A 25335-nucleotide genomic window follows, 5' to 3' on the forward strand; every position below is an offset into this window, starting at 1 on the left:
GGTTAGGGAAAATACAAACTTACCAACCTGTCTTTGTTACTCTAAGCATTTCTAATCTGTATTCAGTACTGTTACATGCAGTTTTTCAAAGAGCTGCAGTAATTTCCCATCGCTGACAGGGAATGGATTTTTATTTTTTTGCCCATTTGATTGCTAGACACTATCATGTTTCTGACTATTATTTGTCTTTCTGATAAACACAAGCAATTCAAGTTCTCAGGAGTTTCAAAATTGCATAGGGCAGTGGAAGTGTAGAGCAAAAATGCTATATGAATTGAAGAAATTTCAAGGAAGATAATTTAATGGGAGGATATTATAACTTATAGCAGGTAGGAAACTTCACCAATCAGAAGATTTTTAGAAAGACTTTAAAAGTACTCTTATGACCTTGATGGTAGTGCTATGCCTTCATGCTGGATAGCAATGGTCTCCATAAAATGCAAATTTTCTGCAAATGCAAAAAAGAGCTCTTCTAGTAAGTATGTGCTTGTGTAAGAGTTCAATGACTGAAATTCAATTAACTTAATTTGCACTTCATTGAGTATCCTGTGCATAGATTGCAAGCTTGTCTCCTGATGAGTGGCCATTAGGCCTTGGATGATTAGGGAACAATACTTCTGGAAGGGAATGTTTACAACTACTGGGAATGTAAGACAGTTCTTTAAGTGTCCATTGAAACTTGAAAGGAGTTTGGAAATTCCTCGGAGGCTGAAGCATGTTCATGGTTTCTCTGCATTTCACTCATTTCTGTGAAGCACTGAGGCCTGAGCAAAAGGCCTTGAGCTGAAGTTGACTCTCAGTGAACCTTCCAACCTAACACTGTCTAATATTTGTATCCATGTATTACTGGATGGTGCATCATCACTAGTGAAACATGAAGTGTGATAACAATGTGTTTTTTCTGTGTTCAGTGGCCATGAAATCAGATACCTGGCCTTGTTTGGAGGTACATGGTCAAAGCCAAATCCCTTGGTTCCTCCTTGAGCCCTGGCCAGGCTTTGGGTGGCACTCAGGAGGAGAATGAAACCAGATCTTCCTGCAGAGAAGGTATGGAAGCTTGTTTATATCAGCTGGGGGAAGCTACTATCACACAAAGGACTGGAGAACCCTCCTGGTAACTGGGAAATCCTGCAGGTGCTTCCACCCACAGGAAACGAGGCTTCCGACTTAGCTGTGAGAGAGTCCCATTTTTATTCTGCTAAATAAACAAGCTACCATAACTTCCAGTGAGGGAACATCTGGTTTTTTCTTTCTCCTGCTGGTTTTCTTCCAAAGCCTGGCCAGGGCTCAAGGACAAACCAAGGGCGTTGTCTTTAATCCAACGCTCCCAACCAAGGCTAGATTTGGCCTTGCCTGGGTTCTAAATACTGAAACAGTGTTTTGCCAATGAGCAGATACATGTAATGTTTGGTTGGAAGGTTCATCTAGAGGTCAGCTTTGGCCCAAGGTCTGTTGTTCAGGCCTTAGTACTTCAACATTTTGCTAATGTTACCATGAAGTGTAATAAGTAGAATTCTGCAGCTGTAGGCCTGCATCAAACATCCTTGCTGAAATGGAATTTCAAAACTTTTTGACGTAAACACTAAAATTGAAAATTTGTGAGCATAACAGGATGTTCTTTTTGTTTAAGTGGGGGTGAAGCATCTTGAACTTCACCCTACTTGCAAAAATCACCAGTGATGGAAGAATGGTGGCCATGTTGTTTTTGATGTTGAAGAACACTGATATCAGCCTGACTGAAACATCTCAAAATTAAACAATATGAGGATGTTAAGAAACTGGTGTTTCCTGGTGGGAGCTGGCACTGGCATGGATGTGGGAGACAGATGTTTCCTGATAGAAGGAACCAATGAGTGGTAGTACTAATCATGTATTTTAAATGAATTATGCTCTGCTGAGCTAGCCTAGCAATGTAGGTCATGACAGTCAATCACATTGTCATATAAAAGCCCAAGTTATCTTTTTTTATGGTAGGGATTTCCAGCACATTCCTTTTATGAGCATGTGTGGAGATTCTTCATTTAAGTGGGGATGCTTCTTGTGGTAACTCCTTGGGGCTGAGTGAAAGAAATTTGCCCATGGTCATTGGTTTTGGTGGGTGACCAAAACCAATCTCTTCTTGACAATAATTAAGCTAGTTTTGAAAATACCAATTTAATAAATAGTGCACTACAATAGCAGTTACAGCCTTTTGTACTGAGGAAGGTCATGGAGCAGATCATCTTGAATGGCATCACATGGCACCTGTAGGACAGCCAGGGAATCGGACCAAGCCATATGAGCTTGTGAAAGGCAGGTCCTGCTTGACCAACCCTGCTTTAAGACAATTTAGGGGAACACTCTAAAATGACTTCCCCTTAGTTTTAACCAATCCCTTTCTACCAATAAGGAGAAACAAGTAGAGGAGATATAAGTGGAAAAATAAGTTTACCAAAAATAACCCCAAAATAGTAACAGGCAAAACATCAGTAAGAGCACCAGTTTTTTAGGAAGTTGCTGAAATCTCCCAGGGAACAAAGAGAAACTCAGAATGGCAAAGTGATGGCTTCCCAAGATGGTGCCTACCATGGGGGAGACAAAGGGGAAATGGCAGCAGTGCCCTCCTTTCCCTTTATCTGCCTGGTGGCTGAACTCAGTGAAGAGCTACAACTTGTGGAGGGACTTTGCCTTCTCCTGGGTGGAGGACAGCAAAGCAAAGCCTTGGAGCCTTCTGGCCTCAGCCAGGCACTGCTGGTGGGCTGGGGTCGCCATGCTGTTACCAATGGAGAGGGGAATTTAAACCAGGCTGTTGACAGGAGACAGTAACTTAATTGAGGTGGCCACACCCCAAAACTCATTCTCATTTTGCAATATCTTAAAAATAGCCAATAGGTCTATTACAAAATGAATGATTTGTTGAATAGACCAAGGAAAGCAGACATAAGGCTTAAACCAGACTTGTTACCACACAGGACAGACAGAGAGACACTGCTAGTAGATAGACAATACCGTGTGGTTGAGGTATCTATATTGCAACTAGCAAAGAAATACTATAGATTAGGATTTAATGTATTTTACCATCCAATTGCTGATGGACTGGATGGTAAGATACATTGAATCTTACATCAAATCTTTCAATTTCTGGAAGAATATCTACAAAGATATGTCCAAGCTTCATAGGAGAAGCCACCCTACACATTTCCAGGGAGTGTGTGAGAGGTTTCCATCTCTGTAATAATTTGTGTGGCTTTTATAGTTGTAAAGAGCAGTATTTTGGTCAGTGGCATTTACTTTTCTTAATCTCTTCCCACATCTTCTCTCCAGACCAAGATATTGGTTTTCACTTGGGGGTCTCAGCCCTTCTGGCAGTGATGACCCCTGCCAGGCCTTTGGCCTTGCCTGGGTTGTCTCTTCCATGTGCACCAGCCATCTGTGGTAGGGAGGGACATCCTGCACAAACAGGGAGCTGGGCTGCTCTGCTTCTCTGGGCTCAACAGTGTGGCTGCAGGCAGGTGTTGCAAAATTCACTCTGAAACACTTTTTGATTGGGAAATGCAGCTTCTCGAGTTGCCAGTAGAGCCAAAGGGCGTGCCGAAGGCAAGAGAAAGCTCCACCTGAGCACCTGAACTTTTAAAGACTGTGGGAATGAAGTGTGCTCACTTCGTCTCCAAACAAAAAACCCCACTAGCAAACTGAGAAATACTGTTTATTCAGTGTTGGATAGCACTGAATAAAATCACATTAAGAGTCCTGGTGTTGGGAGGAGACAATGCTAAAAACAAAAAGGAAGGCTGGGAGGGATAGCCTGATGCAATGTGGGGGCTACAGGAGAAAAACATAACCATCTTATAAACATTTTACTGAAGTCCAAAAAGATTAATGTACTGGCTTTCCTAGATCAGCTAGGTGGGTAACCCTGTTGTAGAAGGAAGTCAGGTGTGACAAGCTGACTTTCCCTTCATGAAGCCGTGCTGGCTGTGACTGATGATTGTCCTCCAAGTGTTTTTCAGTACCTTTCAGAAAAATGTTTTCCATGATTTTACCAGACCCTGAAGTGACACTGACAGGTCTCTGCTTTCCAGGGTCCTCCTTTTTGCTCTTCCTGAAAACTGGGGCAACGTTCGCCAGCTTCCATTCAGCTGAGACTTCTCCAGACTCCCAGGATCATTCAAAAACCATCAAGAGAGACTTGGTGATGACATCAGCAGCTCTTTAAAGACTATTGGATGAGTCCCACCAGGATTTGTCAGAAGTCAATAGGTAAAAGGGGGAAATACACAGTTGGAAGTGGTGGAATGGGAATTTGCAAAGAGAAGTGACTACTGGTCTACATGTGCTTAAGTTTACTGTAAACATTATAGTGATTATTGGCAATCTAAGATTAAGGCAATTTCCAACAAATTATCTCCTATGTAACTGCAAAGAATTTTGGGGTAGGAAAACTCCTGTGTGCTGGTGCTGTTGTGACATCCAAAATGTCACATCTGAAATGTATCTAAAATACAGTTACAAAGAGAGGAAAATGAGAATTATGGATGTTTATGTACTCCTTTCTTTGTGTGTCTTTAGTTGATTCAGGCTGTTTTTGTATAACACCATAAATCAGACATGCTGAATTAGATTTAAATACTTTAGGTTAAATGAGACATGCCACTACAAGTCCAGAAGCAGAAACAGGAGAGCAAAATTTTGCTGGCCTGCAGCTGAACTTTTGTCCTTTCAGTTCTTAGAATTTTTTGTTTGCTGAACTGTGTTCTGCAGAGGTACAAAATAGCTGTGATCACAGTGGCTAGCACTGAAATGCACATTTTTTAGGGTTTTGACTCCATTAAAGGGAGCTTTTAGCAATGATTAAGAATATTTTAGAGCTATTGTGAGTGCCTCAGTTACACTTGTTGCAGAGGAGATTTAGACCACTTAAAGAACCACTGGCACAGATAGCTGGAAAAGTGGTTTTATTGAAGTAAAATGATGTAAAAGTGAGGCTTAAGAAAGTGCCCTGGTGAGGTTTAATCTTACTGTACAAATACAGTAACAATAATAATTCAAAGTATTAATACGTCATCTTAATGCTCTATGATACAAAGTTATGCACAATAGCAATCACCTGAGAAACCAGCTCAAGGAGAGGTTACAATGGTGCAGCTGGGTGAGATCAAAAAAAGCTCACCTGGGCTTTCATATTTGTGGAATGAAATGGTTGGCTTGCAGTCAAATTAAATACCATGGAATTTCTATGAAATTCCTTGCACCCACAACTTCATTTGTTCCTTCCTAGTTAGTTCTGGAAGAACTACCTGCTATTGATGTTTTATTCCCTTGGCTGGTGTTCCCAACTTGAATGCATCAAAGCTCATTGTGTCTCCCTGTTCCTATGTGGGTTTTCAAAGAATAGGTTGGAACTAGCAAAGTGCTTGACCTGGTCATGGCCTAGGCCTTTACTTCCTTGTGAGCCTGAGCCAAACTGTCAATAATTTGGTCAAGGAGTTGAGCTCATTCTTATGACTACAGTCAATCCACTTTATTGACTCTAAGAGTGGCAGTGCAGTTACCTCTTGCCTCTGTCATCAGTGTGTGTTGCACTGCACATAAGTGGTGAGGGTACAGTTATTTGATGAGTTGCTTAGCTTAATAATTATAATTGATGCTTATTATATACCATTGCACAAGCAGACACTGATATCATGGAATATTTTTAGGAGAAGGGTTGGAAGTGTTTGTGGCTCATACTCCAGTCCCAGGTGCAATGTGTGCACAGCAAGGAAAAGAGAGTAGCCCACCTGACTAAAACCTGGGCCTTTCATGCCAAAAATTTAGAACCTAGAAGACTTGATATTTGCACTTGGAGGAGGGAGTAGATTGGGTAAAGAAAAAAAGACTGCATGACACTTTCAGAAATACCTTTGTTACTGGCATGCAAAAAGATTCCTTTAAAAATTACCCCAACACTTCACATTCTGGGCAGGACCCTGGCATTTACCAGGAAGATAAAAAATTCCTGGTGTTCTCTGAGGGCTAAAATTTGGAATAACTTCTTGAGTAAGATTCCCATCTATATGTGGTAGGAAAGTCAGCAAGATGATGGTGATGAGAGACATCAGGAGTGGGAGAAATTTCAGCTAATACTGCTCGAGCTACCTTGGCATCAATGGCAAGACTATAGCCATAGCCTGCAGGTAAATGAGTAAAGGTATAATTAATGCAGGTAATGAGTAAGGTATAATTGATGCCATTCCAAGTACAAGCAAAGTGAGCTTGGTAGACCTGGTGGGTGGGACACTGGAGTAATGTCTTTAATGTCTAAACTGACTGTGCATAGATAAAAGGAAAGATAAATGGCATTAATGGTTTTCGCAGCTTTTGTGACTGCAGTATGAGGCAGAGAGGGGGCAAAATTTATGGCTAGGTAGCTGTCACAGGCAGAATGGAAGCTTCACCCAAGGTTTATCACATGTACCCTCCTGTTGAGTCACAGGCTGTGGAAAGGATCCCATTGTTTTCTAAACTCCTCCTCAGAGAGGAGTCTGGGTGTGGCTGGATCCAGTCCTGGCTCCAGACTTACTCAAAAGTTTATGTCCAAATAATTCCACAGGTGTAGTTGAATCCTTGTACAACTTCATCCCACTGGATAAAGGAAGGCAAACCAATATGAAAAAATTATTTATTTATATGGTGCTAATACTGATGATCTTGATCATAATACTAGTTAGACTGAAAGGCCTTAATCAGAATTAATTACTACACAATATAGATAGTTAACTATAATTACAGTGACGGTAAAGCTGACAAAATAATTAAGTAGAGATTGATGTTGCTCACTTATACCAATGTCTGTGGGCATAACTCTTTAACTCAGCCTCAGGAAATAACCTTGGAGGTGTCCCCACTCAAAGGAGGAATCTCCACACACACTTCTAGAAGGGGGTATGTTAAGACTGTGGGAAGCATGAAACAGTGAAGAAAATAGCAAAGCTCAATATGAGATGGGCCCCACACATCAGAGCATCAGTGATCAGAGCAGACATGGAAATCTGATGGAGGTTTTTGTTGCCATGGCATCAGGTGGGAATGTAAAGTGGGAAAGGAGCAGTGCAGTGTCAATACCAGGAAATGTTTTGTATAACTGCTACCAGGTATATCCCTACTAAGAAATACTGCATACGACACAACCACTAAGAACAGAAAATTTGACCACCCACAGCACTTCGCACAATAATGGCTAATAAGGTATAAAAGGACCCTGATTTTGTGTTCAGCTGGGGGATGAGAATTTGCCATGTAAATTTTAGGAACGCATTTTCTTCGCCCTCTGCAGAAGGGGCACCTTTTGGTAAGACCTCTGTCCTCAGCTGTGCTGAGTGTTTTGACGTGAGAAATTGAGCTTGTGATTGCCATTGTATTGTCAGGGCTATATTTAGCTTCTCTGCAGTTTATGCAGATACTGCTGCCACTCCAAAAGAGCCATGTCTGTTGCATTTAGTAAACCATAGTACTTGGGAACCTGGCTGGTTCTTTTGAGTGCAAACGGACTATTGGGGCACCCAGTGCTACGCCTCGAGTTGTGTATTTGTAGCAAGTCTCTGCTGTTAAAAATTGGGACTAGGTTTTTATAGTGATCCACTGTCAGTCAGATGTTTCTGGGCTAACTGTTCCAGCTCAGCAGTGTCAGGTAAATTATCAATACTGTAATTTCTTTGTTGCTTTATCAGGAACTTTTTTACATTCTCACCTGTGCCAGTTTCTGCCAGGAAACATTGTTCCTCACATCCTCAGAATGTTCAACTTGGGGATTATTGAGACAGGCTGGTCTCAGCATTGTTCTACACCAAGTGCAGCATGATCCCCCTTCTCCATCCATCACTGACAGCTTTTACAATCAGGGTATTGTTCGAGCCGCTTTATCCCCACGGAGGCAGAGTGTCCTGCTCCAGTAGCCCTGGTCAGATGCCAGGACCCCCTGGACTTGTGAGCTGACTGGCTGTTGAAAGGGGAAGTGGGTGCAAGTGAATGCTCACTGTTTTTTCAGTGCTCTGAAAAGAGACACGAAGTCCCGACCGGAGAGTTGGCCAAGACAATCACACCCAATGTGGCTACATGTCATCCTACTTTATTCATAAAGTAGGCATATTTCTTTCATTTTTGGCATATTTATCCTTCTCTATACACTGTCTCAGGCCACTAATGCTTAAAGCTCATTGGTTATGTAGCTATATTCACACATACAGGTTAATTTCTGATTGGTTGTCACGCTATAAGCATTTTTAGCTAAGGTGTGCCAAATTAGCAGTTCCCACAACATGTTTGGCATCTGGTCTTGTCTTGGCACAATGCTCATTCTTCCTTGTTGTATCCATCCGAGGACAGTACATGGTCTTCAAAGTAACTCTGTAATCTGCAAGCCAGGGTTGTCCAATTCCTGTAGGAGAATGGCCTTGTTCTGCTAAGAATCCTTCTGCAGAGACATGATGAATTTTGGGGCTTGCAGGATCACAGGGTGTTAACAGCATGGGTCACTGGAGGTAGGGGAGGTGCTTCTCAGAGTTCCCAGAGTAGGGGGAGTTGGATTCAGAAGTACCAGGGGATTGTACTGTGATGCTTCCCTGGAGCATCATGGAAGGTCTGGTCTATGAGTGGTTCTGTCTGTGGAAGTAAAAAAGCTAATGCCTTTATCGGCCTTTTTAGTTAGAAATATCTGCAGCACGGCCTCACTGAGTAAGAGTGGCCAAATTATTGGGGTGGAATACTTGTAAAAGAATGTACTGTCTGGAGCATACCTGAAGCAATCTCTGTTACCATTTTTTCTGGTAGCTTCCTGCATCTTGCTTATGTGCCTGTAGTCCTGTGAAAAACAAGGCATGTAACACAGAGGTGTATAAATATAAACTCTGTCACTGATCTGGCTGGGCAAGGTTCAGCTCAGCAGAGGCTGTTACTTGCCTGCTCTTTGTGGTGCACAGCTCTGCAGCTGCATGCAGTGACAAACTGCTGCAGTGCAGACCTGACTAGAATTGTGTAGGAGTTACCTCACAGCAGAGGTTAGAACCTCTCAAAAACAGATCCTCAGGCTGGCTGGCTCTTGGGGAAGTCACACTTGACTGACCTTGGGAAGGGCTGAAGGGGCGTCTGTAACCTGTGGGCTACTGCAGAGGGTGAGAGAAGTGTTCCCCTCCCTTGTGATCAGCTGAAGGCAGAATTTTGACTGTCCATGAGGACACACAGATGATGATGCCATTGATGGTGGCATCTACCTCCAAATGGAAAGTCTCTGTAAGGTGTGCCCTCCATGGCACCTGAGAAGGATCATCGGGTTCTGGCTGGGGTGCTAACTGTGTGTCTGATCAGTCTGGGGAACCAAGGGTGGGGGGCTTTCCAGCTGATAAAGTGATGGGAGGGGCACTAGGGCCCTTGCTCAAGCCCTGGTGGGAAAAGGTGCAGCACAGGGGCTTGTTGGCAAAAGCTGGTGAAACAAGTGTTTCAACAAGGGGCTCTGTGTGCTGCCTGGTTGGAATACCTGGGTCTAAAGAGGCTTTCAATATTCCTTGGGTCAGGACCCTCTAGCACAGGCTTAAGGGGGTTTTTAACTACCCTGGCACAAGGGGTTTGGTGGTAACTGTGGCTGCATCCTGACAGAGGAGGCAGGATGACAAAACGAGCATAGCAGAAAATAGTTGGTGGTGCATATAGCTAAAACCTTTTAAAAGAAAGGCTAAGCTGGCCTGTTGAGTTCTCATGAGAAAAGAATCATAAGAATGAGAATCAGTTTGCCTAACAATCTATTTTTGTGAGAAAACAGTTTGCACCTGCAAAAATAAGGAGTCTATCCCGTGAGAGTCCATGAAGAAAAAATGTAAACATACCTAGAAAGAAAAAAGTTTGATGGACATGTATGCCAGCCATTACCAAGCAGTGAACTGAGTTTCAATGATTTTCTGACCTATTGGATTCCAAAATGGTGCCTTCTGATACCAGATAAAATGAGCTGTGTGCAATGAAGATTGATCCATTCTGCTGGAAGAAATGAGCATCTCGTCTGTCTCATTCCTCCTCTAACTCAAGGCCATAGTTGGGACTGTGTGTTGCTGGGCACCATGTTAGTGGGCTCTGAGTGGACTCTTTAACTAGTGGGTGCTGCTGGGTCTCAGATGGAAGACAAACTGATAGGACTTTATCTGGCACATGGGCCACATCTAAAGAATGACTGAAAACCAGCCCACTTCTATTTAATCCCAAATTTCTGGGACTGTCCCAGGAAATAGTCAGGGAACCTTGGTCATCTCAAGGCCTTTATCTTTGAGCATATGTTAGTGTAATTTATCTCAAAACAACAGGTGATTCTTGGGGATGATCCTGTGTGGTTCCTCTAATAATAATTCCTGTAACCTACAACTGAAATAATGGCTTAAAAGAACCTCAAGGTATATCTGTTTTAAGTTACAGGACTTAACATGGCAGTGAAGCCCTCCCCTTTGTCTCCAGCCTGGCTTCAGCAAGGGGTTCCTAATTTTTTTTGGTCTTGACAGTGACAATGGTTGGATTTTACTCTTATTGAAGTTTTGTGCTGCATGTAGGCCAAGTTCCTTGTCTAGCAAGGATTTTACAGTTACTAATGATTGGTATCTTAGTATTGTTTGCCTCTCTCACAGTTATGTTCCCAGAAAATGTAAATATCTTAAGTTTCCTCAGCATTTGTCTAATTCAATGATGTGATTTTGTTTTGTCCCCAATCATTTTTCAGGAAATACCCAGCACAGTGTTAGCAGCCTGAAAGGTTTCCCTTGGATGCAAAAGCCTGTTTTCTTTGCTAAGATTCCTGCATCACTGTAAGTATTGCCTGGACACTGATATTGATGTTTTTTGAGAATTTCATATGCCACTTTGTTCTCCTGTCTTCTTTTGTTATTGGTGTCTTACGAGAGCAGAGAAAGTAAGTGAAGAAAGATAGAGCTGTATTTGAATCTTGAAAATAACACCTATAAAATTATAACACGGGGTCTTTTATTTTTTTATAGGCTAGATATGAGTGTTTCTTTTCATTCTCAAATTTGAAATCAGAAGAATCCTAAAAGAGCCCATGAAGGAAAGTCAGGAGCCTTGGTGGTTTGGGAGGAATGGCATGAAGCATTCTGTTTAGAGACTGTCTAACACCCTGCACAAAGTGAGGTGTTTGTTCTGTGCTAGCTAGGTGTCACCATACTGAGAAGAGCTTGTCGAGATGCAGGCAAGCATTCATTCTTGTGTTTTGTCATGGGGGCTTTTGTACTTTTTTGTTCATTTTTGGAGGCTGAAATTGTGTTTGGCTTTGAAAACAATGACTCTAAAAACTTTACAGAGTAACATGCTCACCTGTTTGGGTTTGTTGGTTGTAGCAGTGGGGGACAAGTGACATGATTGCCTTATGCATCTGAAGGAGATCAGTTTATTGTAGAAATCACACACTTTTTATACCTTTAATCTCTACCTGACATAACTGAAACCAAACAGAGATCTAACAGAACCTAACAGAAAGAAGGCACCCATTGGCTGGCCCAGCTGCCATGCTGCTGTCCGTGTGTTCTGTCATCCAATCAGCTTCTGCTTATGTTCTGCCCATGAGTCCTATCATCCAGTCAGCTTCCTGCTTGTGCTGCCCATGCGTCCTATCAGCCAATCAGCGTCCTGCTCTTATGCTGTGTTACAATAGCCTCCTGGAGCCAGGTCTAATAAGCTCTCGGATGGTTATAACACATCCAAGATAGCTCGGCTACTCTTGGAGGCATACAAATCAGCAGGGTGGCTTCTGTTGCAGTGTTGGAAACAAAAAGGTTTAAAAAAAGGCAAAAGAACTAACAGAAAAACCAAGCCAGGTGCCAGATGTTCTTGCTCCTGGTAAAACACTTTACAAAAGCGATTAGTTTCTTTGTCCGCTTCTTTTTCTACTAAATTGCCCAGGCGGGACTTTTTGGCTCCTGTCCAATTAGCTATCCTTAAGTTTGAAGTGAAGTTTTCTAGTCAATGAGGTGCCTTTCTTCACCTAATTGCAGAGAGAAACTTCTGGGCTTCTTTCCTTTTTGAGGGGACAAAGGATAGTTTTGTCACTCCATCAGCGGGGGGCACATCCTACAATGCTGTCCATGCACTCCTCCAGCCAAGGACACTCTCACAGCTGTCACTCAGCTGCCCTGGCAGTGATATCCCTTGCATGTGTGTCTGGAACCTGGAAGAGCAAGGCTAAAGAGAGAGTTGGTGTTATAAGCAGCTGTTCCCACATTTTGGCGCACTCTAACCAATATCTGCTATGTCACAAGGATGTAGGTTACAAACAGCAAGCAATGCTTGTCTACAATCTTCATTTGTGTTTATAAAAGCTAGTTATTGCAACAGAATAGTTCTGGCCTCATCATTGTCGGCTTATTGGGAGAGTGTGGCTTGCAGCCTGTCCAGGAACTGCGCAAACAACTGTGCTGGACCCTGCAAAATCTTGGCAAAAGAAGATAAGGATTGATACCTGTTCCTAGGAGTCACCACAGGGCCTGCAGGGCTAGGTGAGTGATGATATCACATGCACCACGCGGGCAGCCTGCCTGCCCTGCAGGGACTGCAAAGGGACCCTCTCTGCTCAGCTGTGCAATGGTGATTGATGGATTTCTGTCCTGCAGCGCTTCTGCCTGGGCTGTACACAGCTCTCAGTAGTTGGTTAGCCAGACTGCAAACTGCATCGCTGTTAGAATCAGTTTTGTTATGAATGAGGTCCCCTAGGTCTAGTTTAATAAACTACAAACATAAAATTTAGCAGCGGTTTTAATTGAGATAAAATAATACGATCAAATATAATCCAGTAGTTACAAAAAGAAATTTGGCAGTGGTTCAGATAAAGCATAAGCAAAACTGATCGATGGGGGTATGGGGAGGGCTTCCCACCCTGCCTCATGTACAAAAGGCAAAAGGATCCAAACACAGCTTATATACTGTATGCTAATACATATTCATTAATACTTTCTGTGAATCTCCTATTTTCAATTCCTGATATCTATGTCACTATACTATACAGTGCATGCTCCACTTGTTTCTAAGGGGTCTTCTGGCTCTTTGGTGCTCTTTAGAGAGGAAGGCTCATCATCTTCTTCACTGTCCTTTGAATAACCTGGCAGGTCGCGCATGCACATTAAGTTTGGTGTTACATAAGTAAGCACTATGTTCCAATTAAACCTTATTTATTTCATAGATAAGACCACTATTTTAATTGTCCCAGCTTTATTCATACTCAAGGTTGGTCCCTGCTCTGGGAGTTGTCTTAACTTCAATTGATGCCAATTTTGGTTTGGAAGTCTTCCTGACTTCATCCATTCCCAAGGCCAAATCCAACCCTTATATCCTGTTTCCAACATCTCTAATCTACAAAGAAACCCATCTGCTTCACTAGTCACGTATACTTTTCCAATTATTTTCCCAAAATACTGATATAATTACAATTTTGTAAGCAAGAATCACATTCATTTATCTCAGTTTCATTATGCTCTTCCAGTTGTGGGGTGTGAGGACGTATGCCGTGCCGATGGATTCTAGGCAGTTAGCATGATGGGTAGGAGGATAAGCTACTTCCTTTTACCAGCGCCCTCAGTTTGTATTTGTATTACTTTGTAGTCCAGCTCTCAGTATGCTGGATGTTGTTTTGGCACATATATTACTGGGTGGGCTGTAATTCTCCCTCATTCATGGTGGCTTCCTGGCATTTTTGCCATCACTGGACTACTGCATCACCATTTTGGGCAGGGAGTGAGCCCGCTGCCTGCTTATGACGTGGCAATTCTGCACTGAGGGGGCCAGCTATGCAGGGATTTTTATCAGAGTAAGGCAGTTCTGCAGGGCTTGGCTAATCTCAGGATAAGGCAATTCTGCAGAGTTTGGGTCAATCTCAGGGCTGTATACAGGTTCTGGTGGTGCTGAGGGTTCAGGGGACTCAGCTTCTGAAGCCTTATAATGGCCAACATTCACGTGACTTCCTTTAATGGCTGCTGTGCTTCTCCCCATGTAGTGAAAAGTCTCTGTCCTACTGCTTGCCAGGTTTCTGATTGAAGGGGTTCATCAAAAGGAAAATCTTTACATGATTAGACACCCTGCCACCAGGGTGCTTACTTTAACAGACTGCTGATGTAGGAGCCACCATACCTGGCCCAAGCTCCTGCTTTGTTCCAGGGATATTCCACCTCCCACGTTTGCTCCCCGTAGGTGTGCGCACTTTTAAATTCCTCAGTTCCTTCCTGAACTCTTCCTGGATCCTTCCCCGCGTCCTTTTCCGGACTCTTCCTGGCCGGTTCCTGAGCTAGTGGGAGTTGCTACTAGAGCAGTCCACACACCCTGCACCACCCTGTATGTCCCAATTTGGGACAGCTGTCTGTAGCAGTGGGGAGCAAAGCGACACAGAGTCCCTTAAGCATCTGAAGGAGATCAGTTTATCGTGGAAATTGCACCCTTTTTATACCCTTAACCTCTACCCGACATAACTGAAACCAAAGGAGACCTAACAGAAATTAACAGAAAGAAGGCACCCATTGGCTGGCTCAGCTGCTGTGCTGCTGTCCATGTGCCCTACCATCCAATCAGCTTCCTGCTCGTGTGCTGTCCACGGTGCCTCCAGCCAATCAGCTTCCTGCTCGTGTGCTGTCCACGTGTTCCTCCAACCAATCCCAATCCCACTCCCAACTGTCATTCACTGGCTCTGTCCTCCTCCTAACTTCCTCTCCTTCCTCCATTTCCAACAGTCGGTCCTGTAGCTTTGCCTCTGCCCAGGGCCTTCTGGTGAGCATAAACCTTAACCACTCTGATAATTATAACCCCATATCCCACAGCTGGTAATCCATGTGCACTCTGGAATATGGCCCATGAAGGCTTAGGGATATGTGACTTTGTCAGCTCCAGAAGTGTTGCTGTCATCTCCGTGCTTCATGCCATGGAGATGTCATCTCCATGCTTCTCCATCTCCATGCTTCTCCATGCCTTCTCCCACCTGAGCAAGTTAATGCTGCCAACAGAATTAGGGGCTCTTTGCTTGTAGCTCACCAGAGGCAGTTATATTTCTCAAAATTAAACTAGTGGGCCACATTATTATGAGAGATTTTTACTAAACCCAAATTAATTTTTTCCATTTATTTTATTTAAAGGTGTAATTGAGATTGAGTCTTATTGTCTGAAAACCCTGGTCTGTATTTTATTCTATAGGTGTTTCTTATGTTCAGCTCTTAAGTATTGTTTATTATGTTGTGTTATACATGTGCCTTGGGGGTTTTTTCCCATTGTATTTGGATGAAGAAGGCAAATACAGCAATCTATTGTTAAATTAAAAGGTTGATAGATAATAGAATTAACAGAATAATGTGAAGGTTTTTTTAGTCATTAGATTGAATAGAATTGTTAGTTGCTTCTCTTTTTATCCTTTACTGTGTTCTGGAAAACAATTTATGCAACTTGACATTGACAGTATTGATGTCCACAGATTTTGCTACTGGGGTTGCTCTTCTACCCAGCAATTTAGATTCAACAGTTCTGTTCATGATGTATTCTAAATCACTTCTTAGTAACTGAAATAGGTCTTGATCAAAAGGTTGTAATTTCTGTAATTTTTTTTTTTTTAGCATTTTGGTTTTGCGTGAAGAAAAAGAAAACAAGAAAAGATGGACTGGAACGTAAGGCCAGTCCAGAATGCTGATGCAAATACAAACCTGCAAAATGAAGGAGCATGTTTCACTCAGATACTTCCTAATGGACATGGCTTTCCTCAGACAAATGCCAACTCCTCTAAAAATGCCTACACTCATGCTGAAAATAACCAAATCATGTATATGCCAGCTATGAATGTTCCCTTCCCTGCTGTAAATGCTGAAGGATTCAAAACTTCAGATCAAACCTCACCAGGAGCATCTGTAACTGGTAATAATTTCTTTATGTCAAAATACTCAGTTAAAAGGCATCAGCAGATGTACGGACCAGGTCTGAAACCTCCCCTTCAGAACTCCCCTTTGCGGCCAGAGATGACTCCGACTTCTTGGCCAGTGTCTAATCCCTACAGTTTTCCCTGCAGGAACGTGCCCCCCCTGTCCTCCCAGGTGAACACAGGGAATAATGTAAGGAGCGTGCTTGGGGAGCCCCAGTACACCAACACCAACGCTTACACGGCGCAGCCAGAAATGCTGCAGCATAATTCCCTGAGACTTGCAACGCTACATCAAGGTAGCATTCATCCCCAGAATAATTCTTTTCCTCTTCCTGCTTCCGGGCAACATGTCCAACCCCAAATATTTAATGCCAATAATCAGTGTAAAGTTTTGTATTCGGTGAATCAAAATACTGGGACAAATGTACAGCTGGCACAATTTCAGCAGAGTCAGATGGCATCAGAAGCTCCTAGAGGATGTTCTGTACCATCTTTGTTGCCTGCCAACTGTGTTCCAAGGCCTGTAGCACAACCTTCAATGGGTGTACCACAGGAAATGCAAAATGTACCCAATGGATACAACATTAACCAGCAGAGGTACCTGCTGGATCCAAAAAATGCTCCTGGGTTTAACAGTATTCAGCAACACTGTCAGAAGCAGCAACCTGGAGAAGTCAGTCAATCCATCAGGAATGTCTGTAATCCAAGTGGAAGTGTGACAGCAAATCGGTCTTTTAGTGAAAGTTCTGCGTCATCCCCTGGCATTCCCAAAGAACTGCTTGATGTTGTGAAAGAAATAGAAGCTCTTTCTTCAAAGCCACTGAGTGATCCTGCTTCAGTTCCAGAGAGCCAGACTAGTGGTTTGATAAATGGGCCTATTAATGCTCAGATTGCCTCAGCAGCAACACATGGAGGAATTACAAAGGAGAGACTAGCTTGGGAAGCTGAAAAGCTGAAATGTCTTAAAAAAAGGGTTGTCCTGCTTGAAACGGTTCATAATTATAAAAAAAGAATCTATAATGAAAAAAATACTCATTCTCTTCCTCCTGCTTATCCATCTTCTCCTTCTAATTGTCTTCCATGTGTGCCCAAACAAAATGTACAGCCTCCCCCATCTGAAGCAATGAGGACAGAGAGGCCCACATTCATGGTTCCACACGAGGAAAGAAATGACAAAAACCTAGCCAGTGCTGATAACAGAAGATTGGAGGTGACTCAAAGTAGCCCTCAGGTGAAGCAGGGAACTCTTTCATCGAGCTTCACTCCTGTTCCCTCTCAGAGCAAAGTCCCAGCTCAGTTTAATAATCCTGAGAGCACCTTGGAACAAAGGGATGTGCATGCCTTGGCCTCTTCTCCAGGAACTGTGACTTCCTCGAGCAGTGCTTCGTGTTTTGCTCCAGCAGGGAGCTCTGTCAGGGCTGCATCAAAGACTCTGCAAATTGGCCCTGCCAACTCATCATTTCTTCAGTTTGCGCTGAGCAGCACAAATGCACTCAAAGAGAAGACAGCTGGTGCTACTGCTGATAAAATACTGACAAATCTCCTGTGTAGTGAAAAACCACTGCTGGATACCTCTGCCTTGGGTGGAAGCTTGCTAAAAGACAGCAATGAGAAGAACGTAGAAAGTCTGAAAGGTGAGCGGGCATCTGTGGCTCACACAAACTCTGCTGCATCAGAAACAGCTGCATCTGGTGATGCTCAGCTGCAGACTGAGGTCGCTCAGAAAAAAACACCATTCACTGAAAATGCAACCTGCAGCCAGAGCAATTGTAGTTACTCTATGGAAGAGGTGGTTGCGTGTCTGCGCCTGTGGGGGAAGTATTCACCAGAATCTGTAAGTGTGGAAAATAAACAGTCAAATGAAAGCCCCACAGCTAATCAGGCTTCACCCTGTGACCAAAACGCAAAGAAGGGAGAAAAAAATAATGTGCTGGATAGCGTGGATGAGGCTGTTTTGCCTGTAACAACTACCTCTGTGGGACAAAAGCTTGATACACTGACTTCCAGTTTGATAAAAAATTTTGAGCCTCAAGTTGCAGTTGTCTCTCCTTTAGTACTTAGTGAACAAAGAGCACTAAGTGAGCAGGCAGGCAAGATCCCAACACCTGAAGGTAAAACCTATCCAGTGATCAACTCAGACAGCATATGTAGCTTGCAAGAAGAGGGGGAAAATGGTTTAAGTGTGGCAAGTACTGTCAAAAGAACTATAGAAAGTGGTTGGTCATCACCCAGTGATTGTGTTCTGGAACAAATAGTGGACTCACATTTGCAAGAGGTCAAAGCAGCTGATGAAAACCAAAGGAAAGTTAGTCAATCTGCACAAGATGCAAGACAAAATGGGCAGCTTGGATTACAAAACAAGGCTCCTCTTCCTGAATCAGGCACAAATTTTTGTAGTCAAATCTCTCAAGAAGGTACAAGAGACCATGAAGACAAGCAAGCTGTGTTAGAGGCAGGGGATGCATCCACATCTCTGCTGGAAAATAACATGTTTTGTATTTCTAGTGTGTGCTCTCTTGTTGAAGGTGATAAATTTTATAACCCACAAATAGCAGGCATGTTCAAGTCAGTCTATGAGAAACAGCCATCAGAGGGAAACACATCTGGTGCAAGGCAAAAGGAGCAACATCTGGACTTGAATAAAACTGAGCTGAGCAATAACACTGCCCAAAGAGAGAGCTTGCTGCTAAAAATGTTGGAAAAATCACCAAGTCATTTGGAGAAGGAAAGCAGTGGCAATCCTCCTAAAGCAGTTTCTACCTCTGAACAAAGCACGTCATTCAAGGCATCTTCCAAGCATCCTGAAAATTCCCTAGAAAGTCTTGCTAACATAAATGAGAAGTTAGCTCAAAATTCACTGGATTTCTCTGTCAGCATAACTGCTAAAACAAATGCACCCGCTGTTCCAGGAGACCACAGTAAACAAAATTCCATGCCCAGTAAGAATAGCATGGAAAAGGATGTGAACTTTTTTGGAGCGAAACCTAGTAAATATCTAAAAGATCAGCTGCTTGCTCTAGTGAAGGAGTTTCCATATGGCATTGAAGGTGCTGATATGCTAACAAAAGAAGCAGCACAAAATCGCTCAGCGGCTGAAGGGGCAGAGAACCAGTCTCAAAAAGAGGTTAAAATTTGTGACAAGAACTCTCACTTGAAGGACCCAGCAAATCAGACTAAAACTGCAGTGTTGAGATCTGATCAGGTTCAAGAACCGTCTCCTGGGCACAGCCAGTGTCCCTCTAGTGACAGCAAGAGAGAAGTGAGTCAGCAGTCAGAAAAGGCTTCAGCTGACAAGGACAAGCTTGAAGGCAGTGTCCAGCCTAGTCAGGATCCGTGTGAGAAGGAAAAAACCCCACAAGAAACTTCTAAGCCCAGTGAAAAAAGTGAAGATTGCTCTTTAACGGGTGGTGTAGCTGTAGCATATAAAACACCACATTGTCCCTCTCAATTAGAAACACCTGGTTCAGAGAAAAATGATGGTCAACTTTCAAAAGCTGAAAATACTGACTCTGCAGAGACAGAAGAAAAAAAAAGTCAATCTGATGCCTTGAAAAAGGAAAACTGTGCAGTAGGAGGGGACCTGACAATTTCTGAAAAAATCCCAGACAGTATTAGCAAAAATAAAGACATTTGCAAATACGCTTCTGAAATGAACAAAAAACCTAGGCTGAAGGTGGATAATGAATACAAACTGCCTACAACACAGCAGGAAAAGACTGGACCAGTTAATTCCTTTGAAAAGCAGAATGCTGATAAATGCAAAGGCAGCAGTTCGAAGGAACGTCTGCAAATTGACAAAGGAACCCAAGTGTCAAGTAAAGAATTAAATTCTTTCAAAAAAGAGCAAGAAAAAACTGATCATACATATGCAGACAACATGGCAAAGTTGTCCGTAAAGAAGGAGAGAGTTTTCAAAACTGAGTCCCTTTCAAAAGATATAACCAAACCAGATCTGACCATTAAATCCAAAACAGACATTTGCCAGTCTGTGAAGTCAGAAATGGTTGAAATTAAGCTTTCTGAAGTCAGTCAAGGACAAAAAATGAAAACTTGTGAAGAGAAATCAGCTGAAGAACAAAACTGTAGGGAAAAAAAGGAGGTGCTTAAGCATGATGTAGGAATTAGTGTCAAAGTGCAAACAAAACTACCAGCAGAAATGAAACATAAAAAATTGAGTAGTTACCGAGCTGATGCTGTAAAATTCTCAGATAGTAGCACTGTGGACTTCAAATCAAGACCCACAAAATATTCTCAGCATAAATCTGTGAAAGTTCATTCTTTGCAAGAGCAGCCATACAAACGGAAGATGAAGGAAAATATGGTTGGGAAGAGAGAATTTAAGAAAGCAAAGCTGGAAGAGGAAGGATTGAAACAATCCGAAGGAAAGAGTTCTAAGCAGCTTGCACACAATTGTTTGCTGAATGCTGACAAAGCTAAAAAACTGAATGGAGAAAATGGTTGGAAACCAAGGAGTTCCTTAGCAGATTGCTCTGTGCTTAAACTGCAGAGAAAAAGGGCTCGATCTTCTAGCATGTCTAAAAGCTTCTTTTCTAGCAAAGAAAGGCATCTCGATGGTCAAAACAAAGACAAGTGCTCTGAGAAAATGTTTCCTGATAAAAATCTTCTATACCTAAACAGAAGAAATAACAGACTAAAGCTGCATCTTCAAAAGGAACCCAAAAAACACTACCTGAACAGAGTGGCGTTTAAACGTACGGCACAGGAACGCATCTATCTGACAAAATTAGAGACATCACCTGTCAGACCTGTCTGGCACAGAACCACCAAAGTGTCAAAAGGCAGCGACTCAAAACAAGATGTGTCTGTCTCGACAGTTGAGAAATCATGCAAGCAGGAAGTCCTTGAGTTCAAGCTGTGCCCAGAGATCCTGTTCAGGAATCCAGCCCCTGGTGAAGAAAGCTTAGCTGCAAAGAATTCTCCAGAAAGAGATAAAGTCGTTGTAGAAGGTATGATGTTCTCTTAAATATTCATTTGTAAATAAAAAGTATGTGTTCATTTTTAAATTAATGTTGCACAAAGCTGCAGGGAGTGAAAACATGGGACTGTAGATGCTGAAGGCTGAGATATCCCAACTTGCTCTCTGACAGACCACAGCTGTGTCTCCAGCTGAAAAAGAACATGGGAGTTTTCCTTCAATTTTCTCTAAGTGTTAGAGAATGAAATTAGAATACTTAAGAACATTGCAGTTTCAAGTAACTTCGGGAGCAGGCTTTCTAAAGTACTTGTAGAAGTTGTGGAAAGTAGATTCCCTTGGTGTGGTGAGGGTGATCTGGTCAAAACTGGTCTTATCAAAGGTGATCTAATCTGTATTCCCTGTTCACCTGCTTGTGCATCAGTCTGGCTGGGCAGAGGAGGGGAGAGATCTTTTGTGACATTGAGGAATAGACTGGGCTTAGGCCAGGTGTATCCTGCCCATAGTCCCCATAATCTTTGCCATCTTTCCTTTAAACATCCATTTTTCCTTCTTCCCTACCCCATTTTTCAACCTTTTACGTGGTGCATTCTGAAGCATATTTATGTCAAATGTTGTATTTTATTTTTCTCAAGCTGTATATATCAGCACTTGGAGTCATTTTCATACCCAAAGGAAATTTCCTTTTGCGTGTGCTAGTATATGTGTTAGAATTTAATGCTGAATAGAGGCCAAAACTTGTGATAAAGGAACCTCAGAAACATCTTGTGAAAATTTCTTTTTAGGTGTCAAGAGTAAAAAAGAAGATTGGTTAAAATGTGAACCAGTGAAGCAAAAGAAACTGGAAGAGATCTCTACAGGTGAAGTGACTTCTGAATGTCCCATTTGAAATACAAGTTAAATCCTCTTCAAACCGCTTGGTTTTAAAAGTTCCTTTACAGTAGTAAACCTTAATAAAGTATTTAAAATTATGATTTACCCATTCTCCTGATTAAATGGATACCACAGAATAGACTTACAAGTCTCAAAGATTTGTATAGCTTTTTATTGCTTTATGAATATGTTGTTGGAAATGTTGAAATTTTCCTGTGCCATTAACTTGGATGTAGCTCTAGTAACATTTAAATACAGTTTTCAATTGTATATAAAGACTCTTGCATGCTTTAAAATATAGAAAGTGATGTAGCAGAATCTAGTGCAAAAACAGAAAGTGATTTTAAGTGAAAATAAATCTGGCTTTCACAGTACTTTGCTGCTGTCCACACATAACACCTGTGCTCACAAGTTCCAGGACCTGTGTGTCCCAGTAGTCTGGACAAGATAATCTGTGTGACACCCAGAGGAAAAGTGGGGCCACTGTGACATCTTCCTCATTTCTCTTGAATGGCAAATTGCTTTTTGGATGGTCTTTTATACCCTCTAGGAATCAACTGTCACAACAGTGGCAACTTTCATCTCAGGATCTTGTTTGTTCCATCCTTTGTAAATCTTGGGTGAGGTTGCTCCCAGCTGTCCTTGTTTCTTTGCTTTAGGTGCCTCTCTAGCTCTAATTTGTTTTTTTTAGTGGTCTAACAGGAAACAGAATGCATTCTGTTGCCTTCTTGCCATCTGCTTCTTAGGTTTAGAACAGAGGGCTTGCATGCTGGCACTTGTGCTGTGGTGTTGCAAGTAACACAGTCTGCATCCTGTGCATCTTCTGTTGCTGTTGCCTGTGTCCTTGGGCTTTGGTGTCTGCCATCATTTTAGCCCTTCCTGTTGCTTCTTCTCTTCCTTTCACAAATGCATGTCTTCTGTCATACCTCTCTTAATACTCTCCAGAAATCTCTCTTGTGAAGACACCCAAATAGCCATTTTGTGCTTAAAGATGCATTGGAGATTGTTTTAAATCTGAAGTGCTTTAGGAAGGAAGTTTGTGGCATCCTTTTTTTGACCCTGGAAAGTCTTAGGTACCACATGTGTAAGGAGAGGAGTCCTGTGAGACTCTTGCTTTAACATGCTTGTCTGTCTTGCAGCTAAGGACAGTATTCCCCTTGATACAGCTATACAGATCCTGGAAGGAGAAGGAGAGACTCTTCACATTCCGGTCAAAGACTCAAAAGAGATGTTTCAGACCTACAGGAAAATGTATCTGGAAAAAAAGATGCAGAAGTCTTGATAGCACTCCTGTATCAAAGGTCTTACTATTACTGAGAAAAAAATGCCAACACTAAGATGATTTTTTTTTCTGTTTACTTCATGTTGCTGAATAATTGTAAAAGCCCACAGTTTTCTGGTGGGTGTTGAAGATTTCCTCCCCCATTTCCTCATATTTGTGAATAATTACCATCTTATTCTGTATTTATTGTCCAGATATTCTTTGGTGCTGTAAATGCTGTTTTAAACGTATTGTTTCTTTTGGCATTTTTGGTTTTTTTCTTATTTCTAAGATAGAGTAGCTCATTGAATCTTGACCAAAAAATAACAAACTCATTTATACTGTCATAGCCTGTTTTCTTTCCTGATTCTCAAAAACTTCTACTTACTATACTTTCCATTGCTGGCAGTGGAAGAATATTTCTGCTGCAAAGGGACTGCAGTGGATTCCCAAGCATTACACTTCTGTTTCCTTCCCACTTAGGGTAGTCTGATGGTTGTGCTTCTGTTTTTGTAGAAACTTTTTTTTTCCTAAACTGGGACTAGAAACATAAACCCCTCAATGCAAGCATACAGGTCAGGGGCATTTATGAAGTATTTATGCTGCTACGCAGTTTTGTTACATTTCTTTTTGTGGAGCTTGCATGAGCTCTGAGTTGACAGTTTGAACACAGTGCTGCAGACCCTTAGTTTACTGAAAACTTCTCTTGCTTTTCTTTCTTTGCACTTCTTTTGTTGAAGTGCAGGGAGTTCAGATTCACTCTTGTCTGGATTATGTTGCTGAGTTCAGCTACACTGTGATTAATTTCTTTGTTTATAAAGTGTTAGATTATGTTTGCTTACACATTCACTGTGACATAACAGTTGTGTTTGTCATTGGCTATCTTTTGTTGAAGTGCCTTTTCACTGTTACTCAAAGTTTAAAATCAAATCGTATTTTTACAGAGATTTGGTACTTGATTCTTTCTATCTTATTAAACCTTTATGCTGAACAAAAAACCTGTAGATACCTTACTGAACAATTTTTATACTTGAAATAAACTTTTGAGGACTACACCTTGTCTTTTTTTTCCTAAAAATATGAAGTTGTGCTTATTGCAGTTATATGGGAATTGAAGATATTCCTTCAGATGAAATGCAGCTTTAAAATAAGTGATGGATCTTCCTTGTTGTAGTTGCAAGTTTATTAGTTTGTTTCTGTCTCTGGATGTCAAACTATTAGTCTGTGGGGAATGTTGCCACTGGAGGATTTTGTAGTAATGTTGTCAACTCTGAAAAGGCTTTTCATTTTCTTGAGAGTTTAATTACCTGTATTATACTGCCTGCATGAAGGAAGATTTATTGCAGCCTTCAGTGTACCTAGTACAAACAAAACAGTTCTTATCAGGAATTTAATCTGAGTTTTGTTCTGCACAATGATACATGAAGCTGACTTCAATGCTTGAGTGAATTCTTTTCAGTAGGAAATTATTTGATCCATTGACCCATGATGTTTACCTTCTAAATATTTGGAGAAGTCTTCTCACTAATCTTGTGCACCCAATGAGCAAGAATGCCAGTTTTTGAGTCCCAGTGGATGCAGCTGTGTCTCCTTCCTCTCTTACACCAAGAAGTGCATCTTGGCTCTGTGACAGTGTTTACATGGTGACTTGTGCCTGCACTGATCTGGTATGGCTGGGATCTTTCTTGCTGGAATCTCTCTGATAAATTGCTATGGCTCATAAGTTGGCCACTGTCCATTCAGACAACTGCTGGAAGGAAAACATCTGTAAGGAGCAGTGGTAGGGCTGCGAGGAGTAGCTACAGAGAAAAGCCTGGAGACCATCTGCTCCACAGAATGAGCCCTGTGGATATGTGCATAAATGTCAGATGTAAACACCAGACCTTACTGTGGTCATGCTGGCTTGACAGACAGATACAGAGCAGATAAAACTGTCTCTAACACTGCCTGTCTCACCTGTGGGCATCTCCAGCAGCTGCAAGATAAATGGGCAGCCGCAGGAGCCAACAAGAAAAACTTTGCATAGGGAAACCTGGTGCTGCTTCTCAGCATTTCTGCTCTTCATCTCATGCAGCTGGCTGTGGTTGAACCTGTTCTGATGTGCAAGTACATCCAATCCATATTTCTCCCCTGATAAGACCTTAAACAGCTACAAGATGCATGACTCCCTAAACCTTAAATTTTAAAACATTTTGACAAAAATATACTTTTTATAGAAAGAGTATGGTAAAGAGAGCACAGGACGAAATGGACATGTTTAATATTTGGAGGTGAGTATTCAACACACATGGTAAATTCTTAGGGTTTAGTGGCTCTGTAAATTTCACTGGTTTTGTGGACTTGTACTCATTTAGTGCTGTGATGGTAAGTTTCCATACACAG

General features: G+C 42.0%; 1 protein-coding gene across 1 annotated transcript; it reads left to right on the forward strand.

Annotated features, from left to right (window-relative positions):
* Positions 1-4083: 4083 nt before the first annotated feature.
* On the forward strand, positions 4084-23001 carry RESF1 (retroelement silencing factor 1). Its single transcript, XM_054281986.1, has 5 exons — positions 4084-4239; positions 10715-10799; positions 15588-20853; positions 21605-21679; positions 22832-23001. Exons 3-5 carry the CDS (start codon positions 15627-15629, stop codon positions 22972-22974), a joined length of 5445 nt encoding a protein of 1814 aa, XP_054137961.1. The 5' UTR covers positions 4084-4239; positions 10715-10799; positions 15588-15626; the 3' UTR covers positions 22975-23001.
* The last annotated feature ends 2334 nt before the right edge of the window (positions 23002-25335 follow it).

Source organism: Melozone crissalis, unplaced genomic scaffold (genome assembly GCF_028551555.1).
Source record: "Melozone crissalis strain CALT ecotype California unplaced genomic scaffold, PUWL_Pcris_2 ptg000033l_1, whole genome shotgun sequence".
NCBI lineage: Eukaryota > Metazoa > Chordata > Aves > Passeriformes > Passerellidae > Melozone > Melozone crissalis.

Bases quoted from the DNA above. Each gene is read 5' to 3' on its own strand.
- RESF1 (XM_054281986.1), top strand. From the start codon at position 15,627: ATGGACTGGAACGTAAGGCCAGTCCAGAATGCTGATGCAAATACAAAC. The intron at 20,854-21,604 runs GTATGATGTTCT...ATTTCTTTTTAG, and splicing joins AGATAAAGTCGTTGTAGAAG to GTGTCAAGAGTAAAAAAGAA. The intron at 21,680-22,831 runs GTGAAGTGACTT...TCTGTCTTGCAG, and splicing joins ACTGGAAGAGATCTCTACAG to CTAAGGACAGTATTCCCCTT.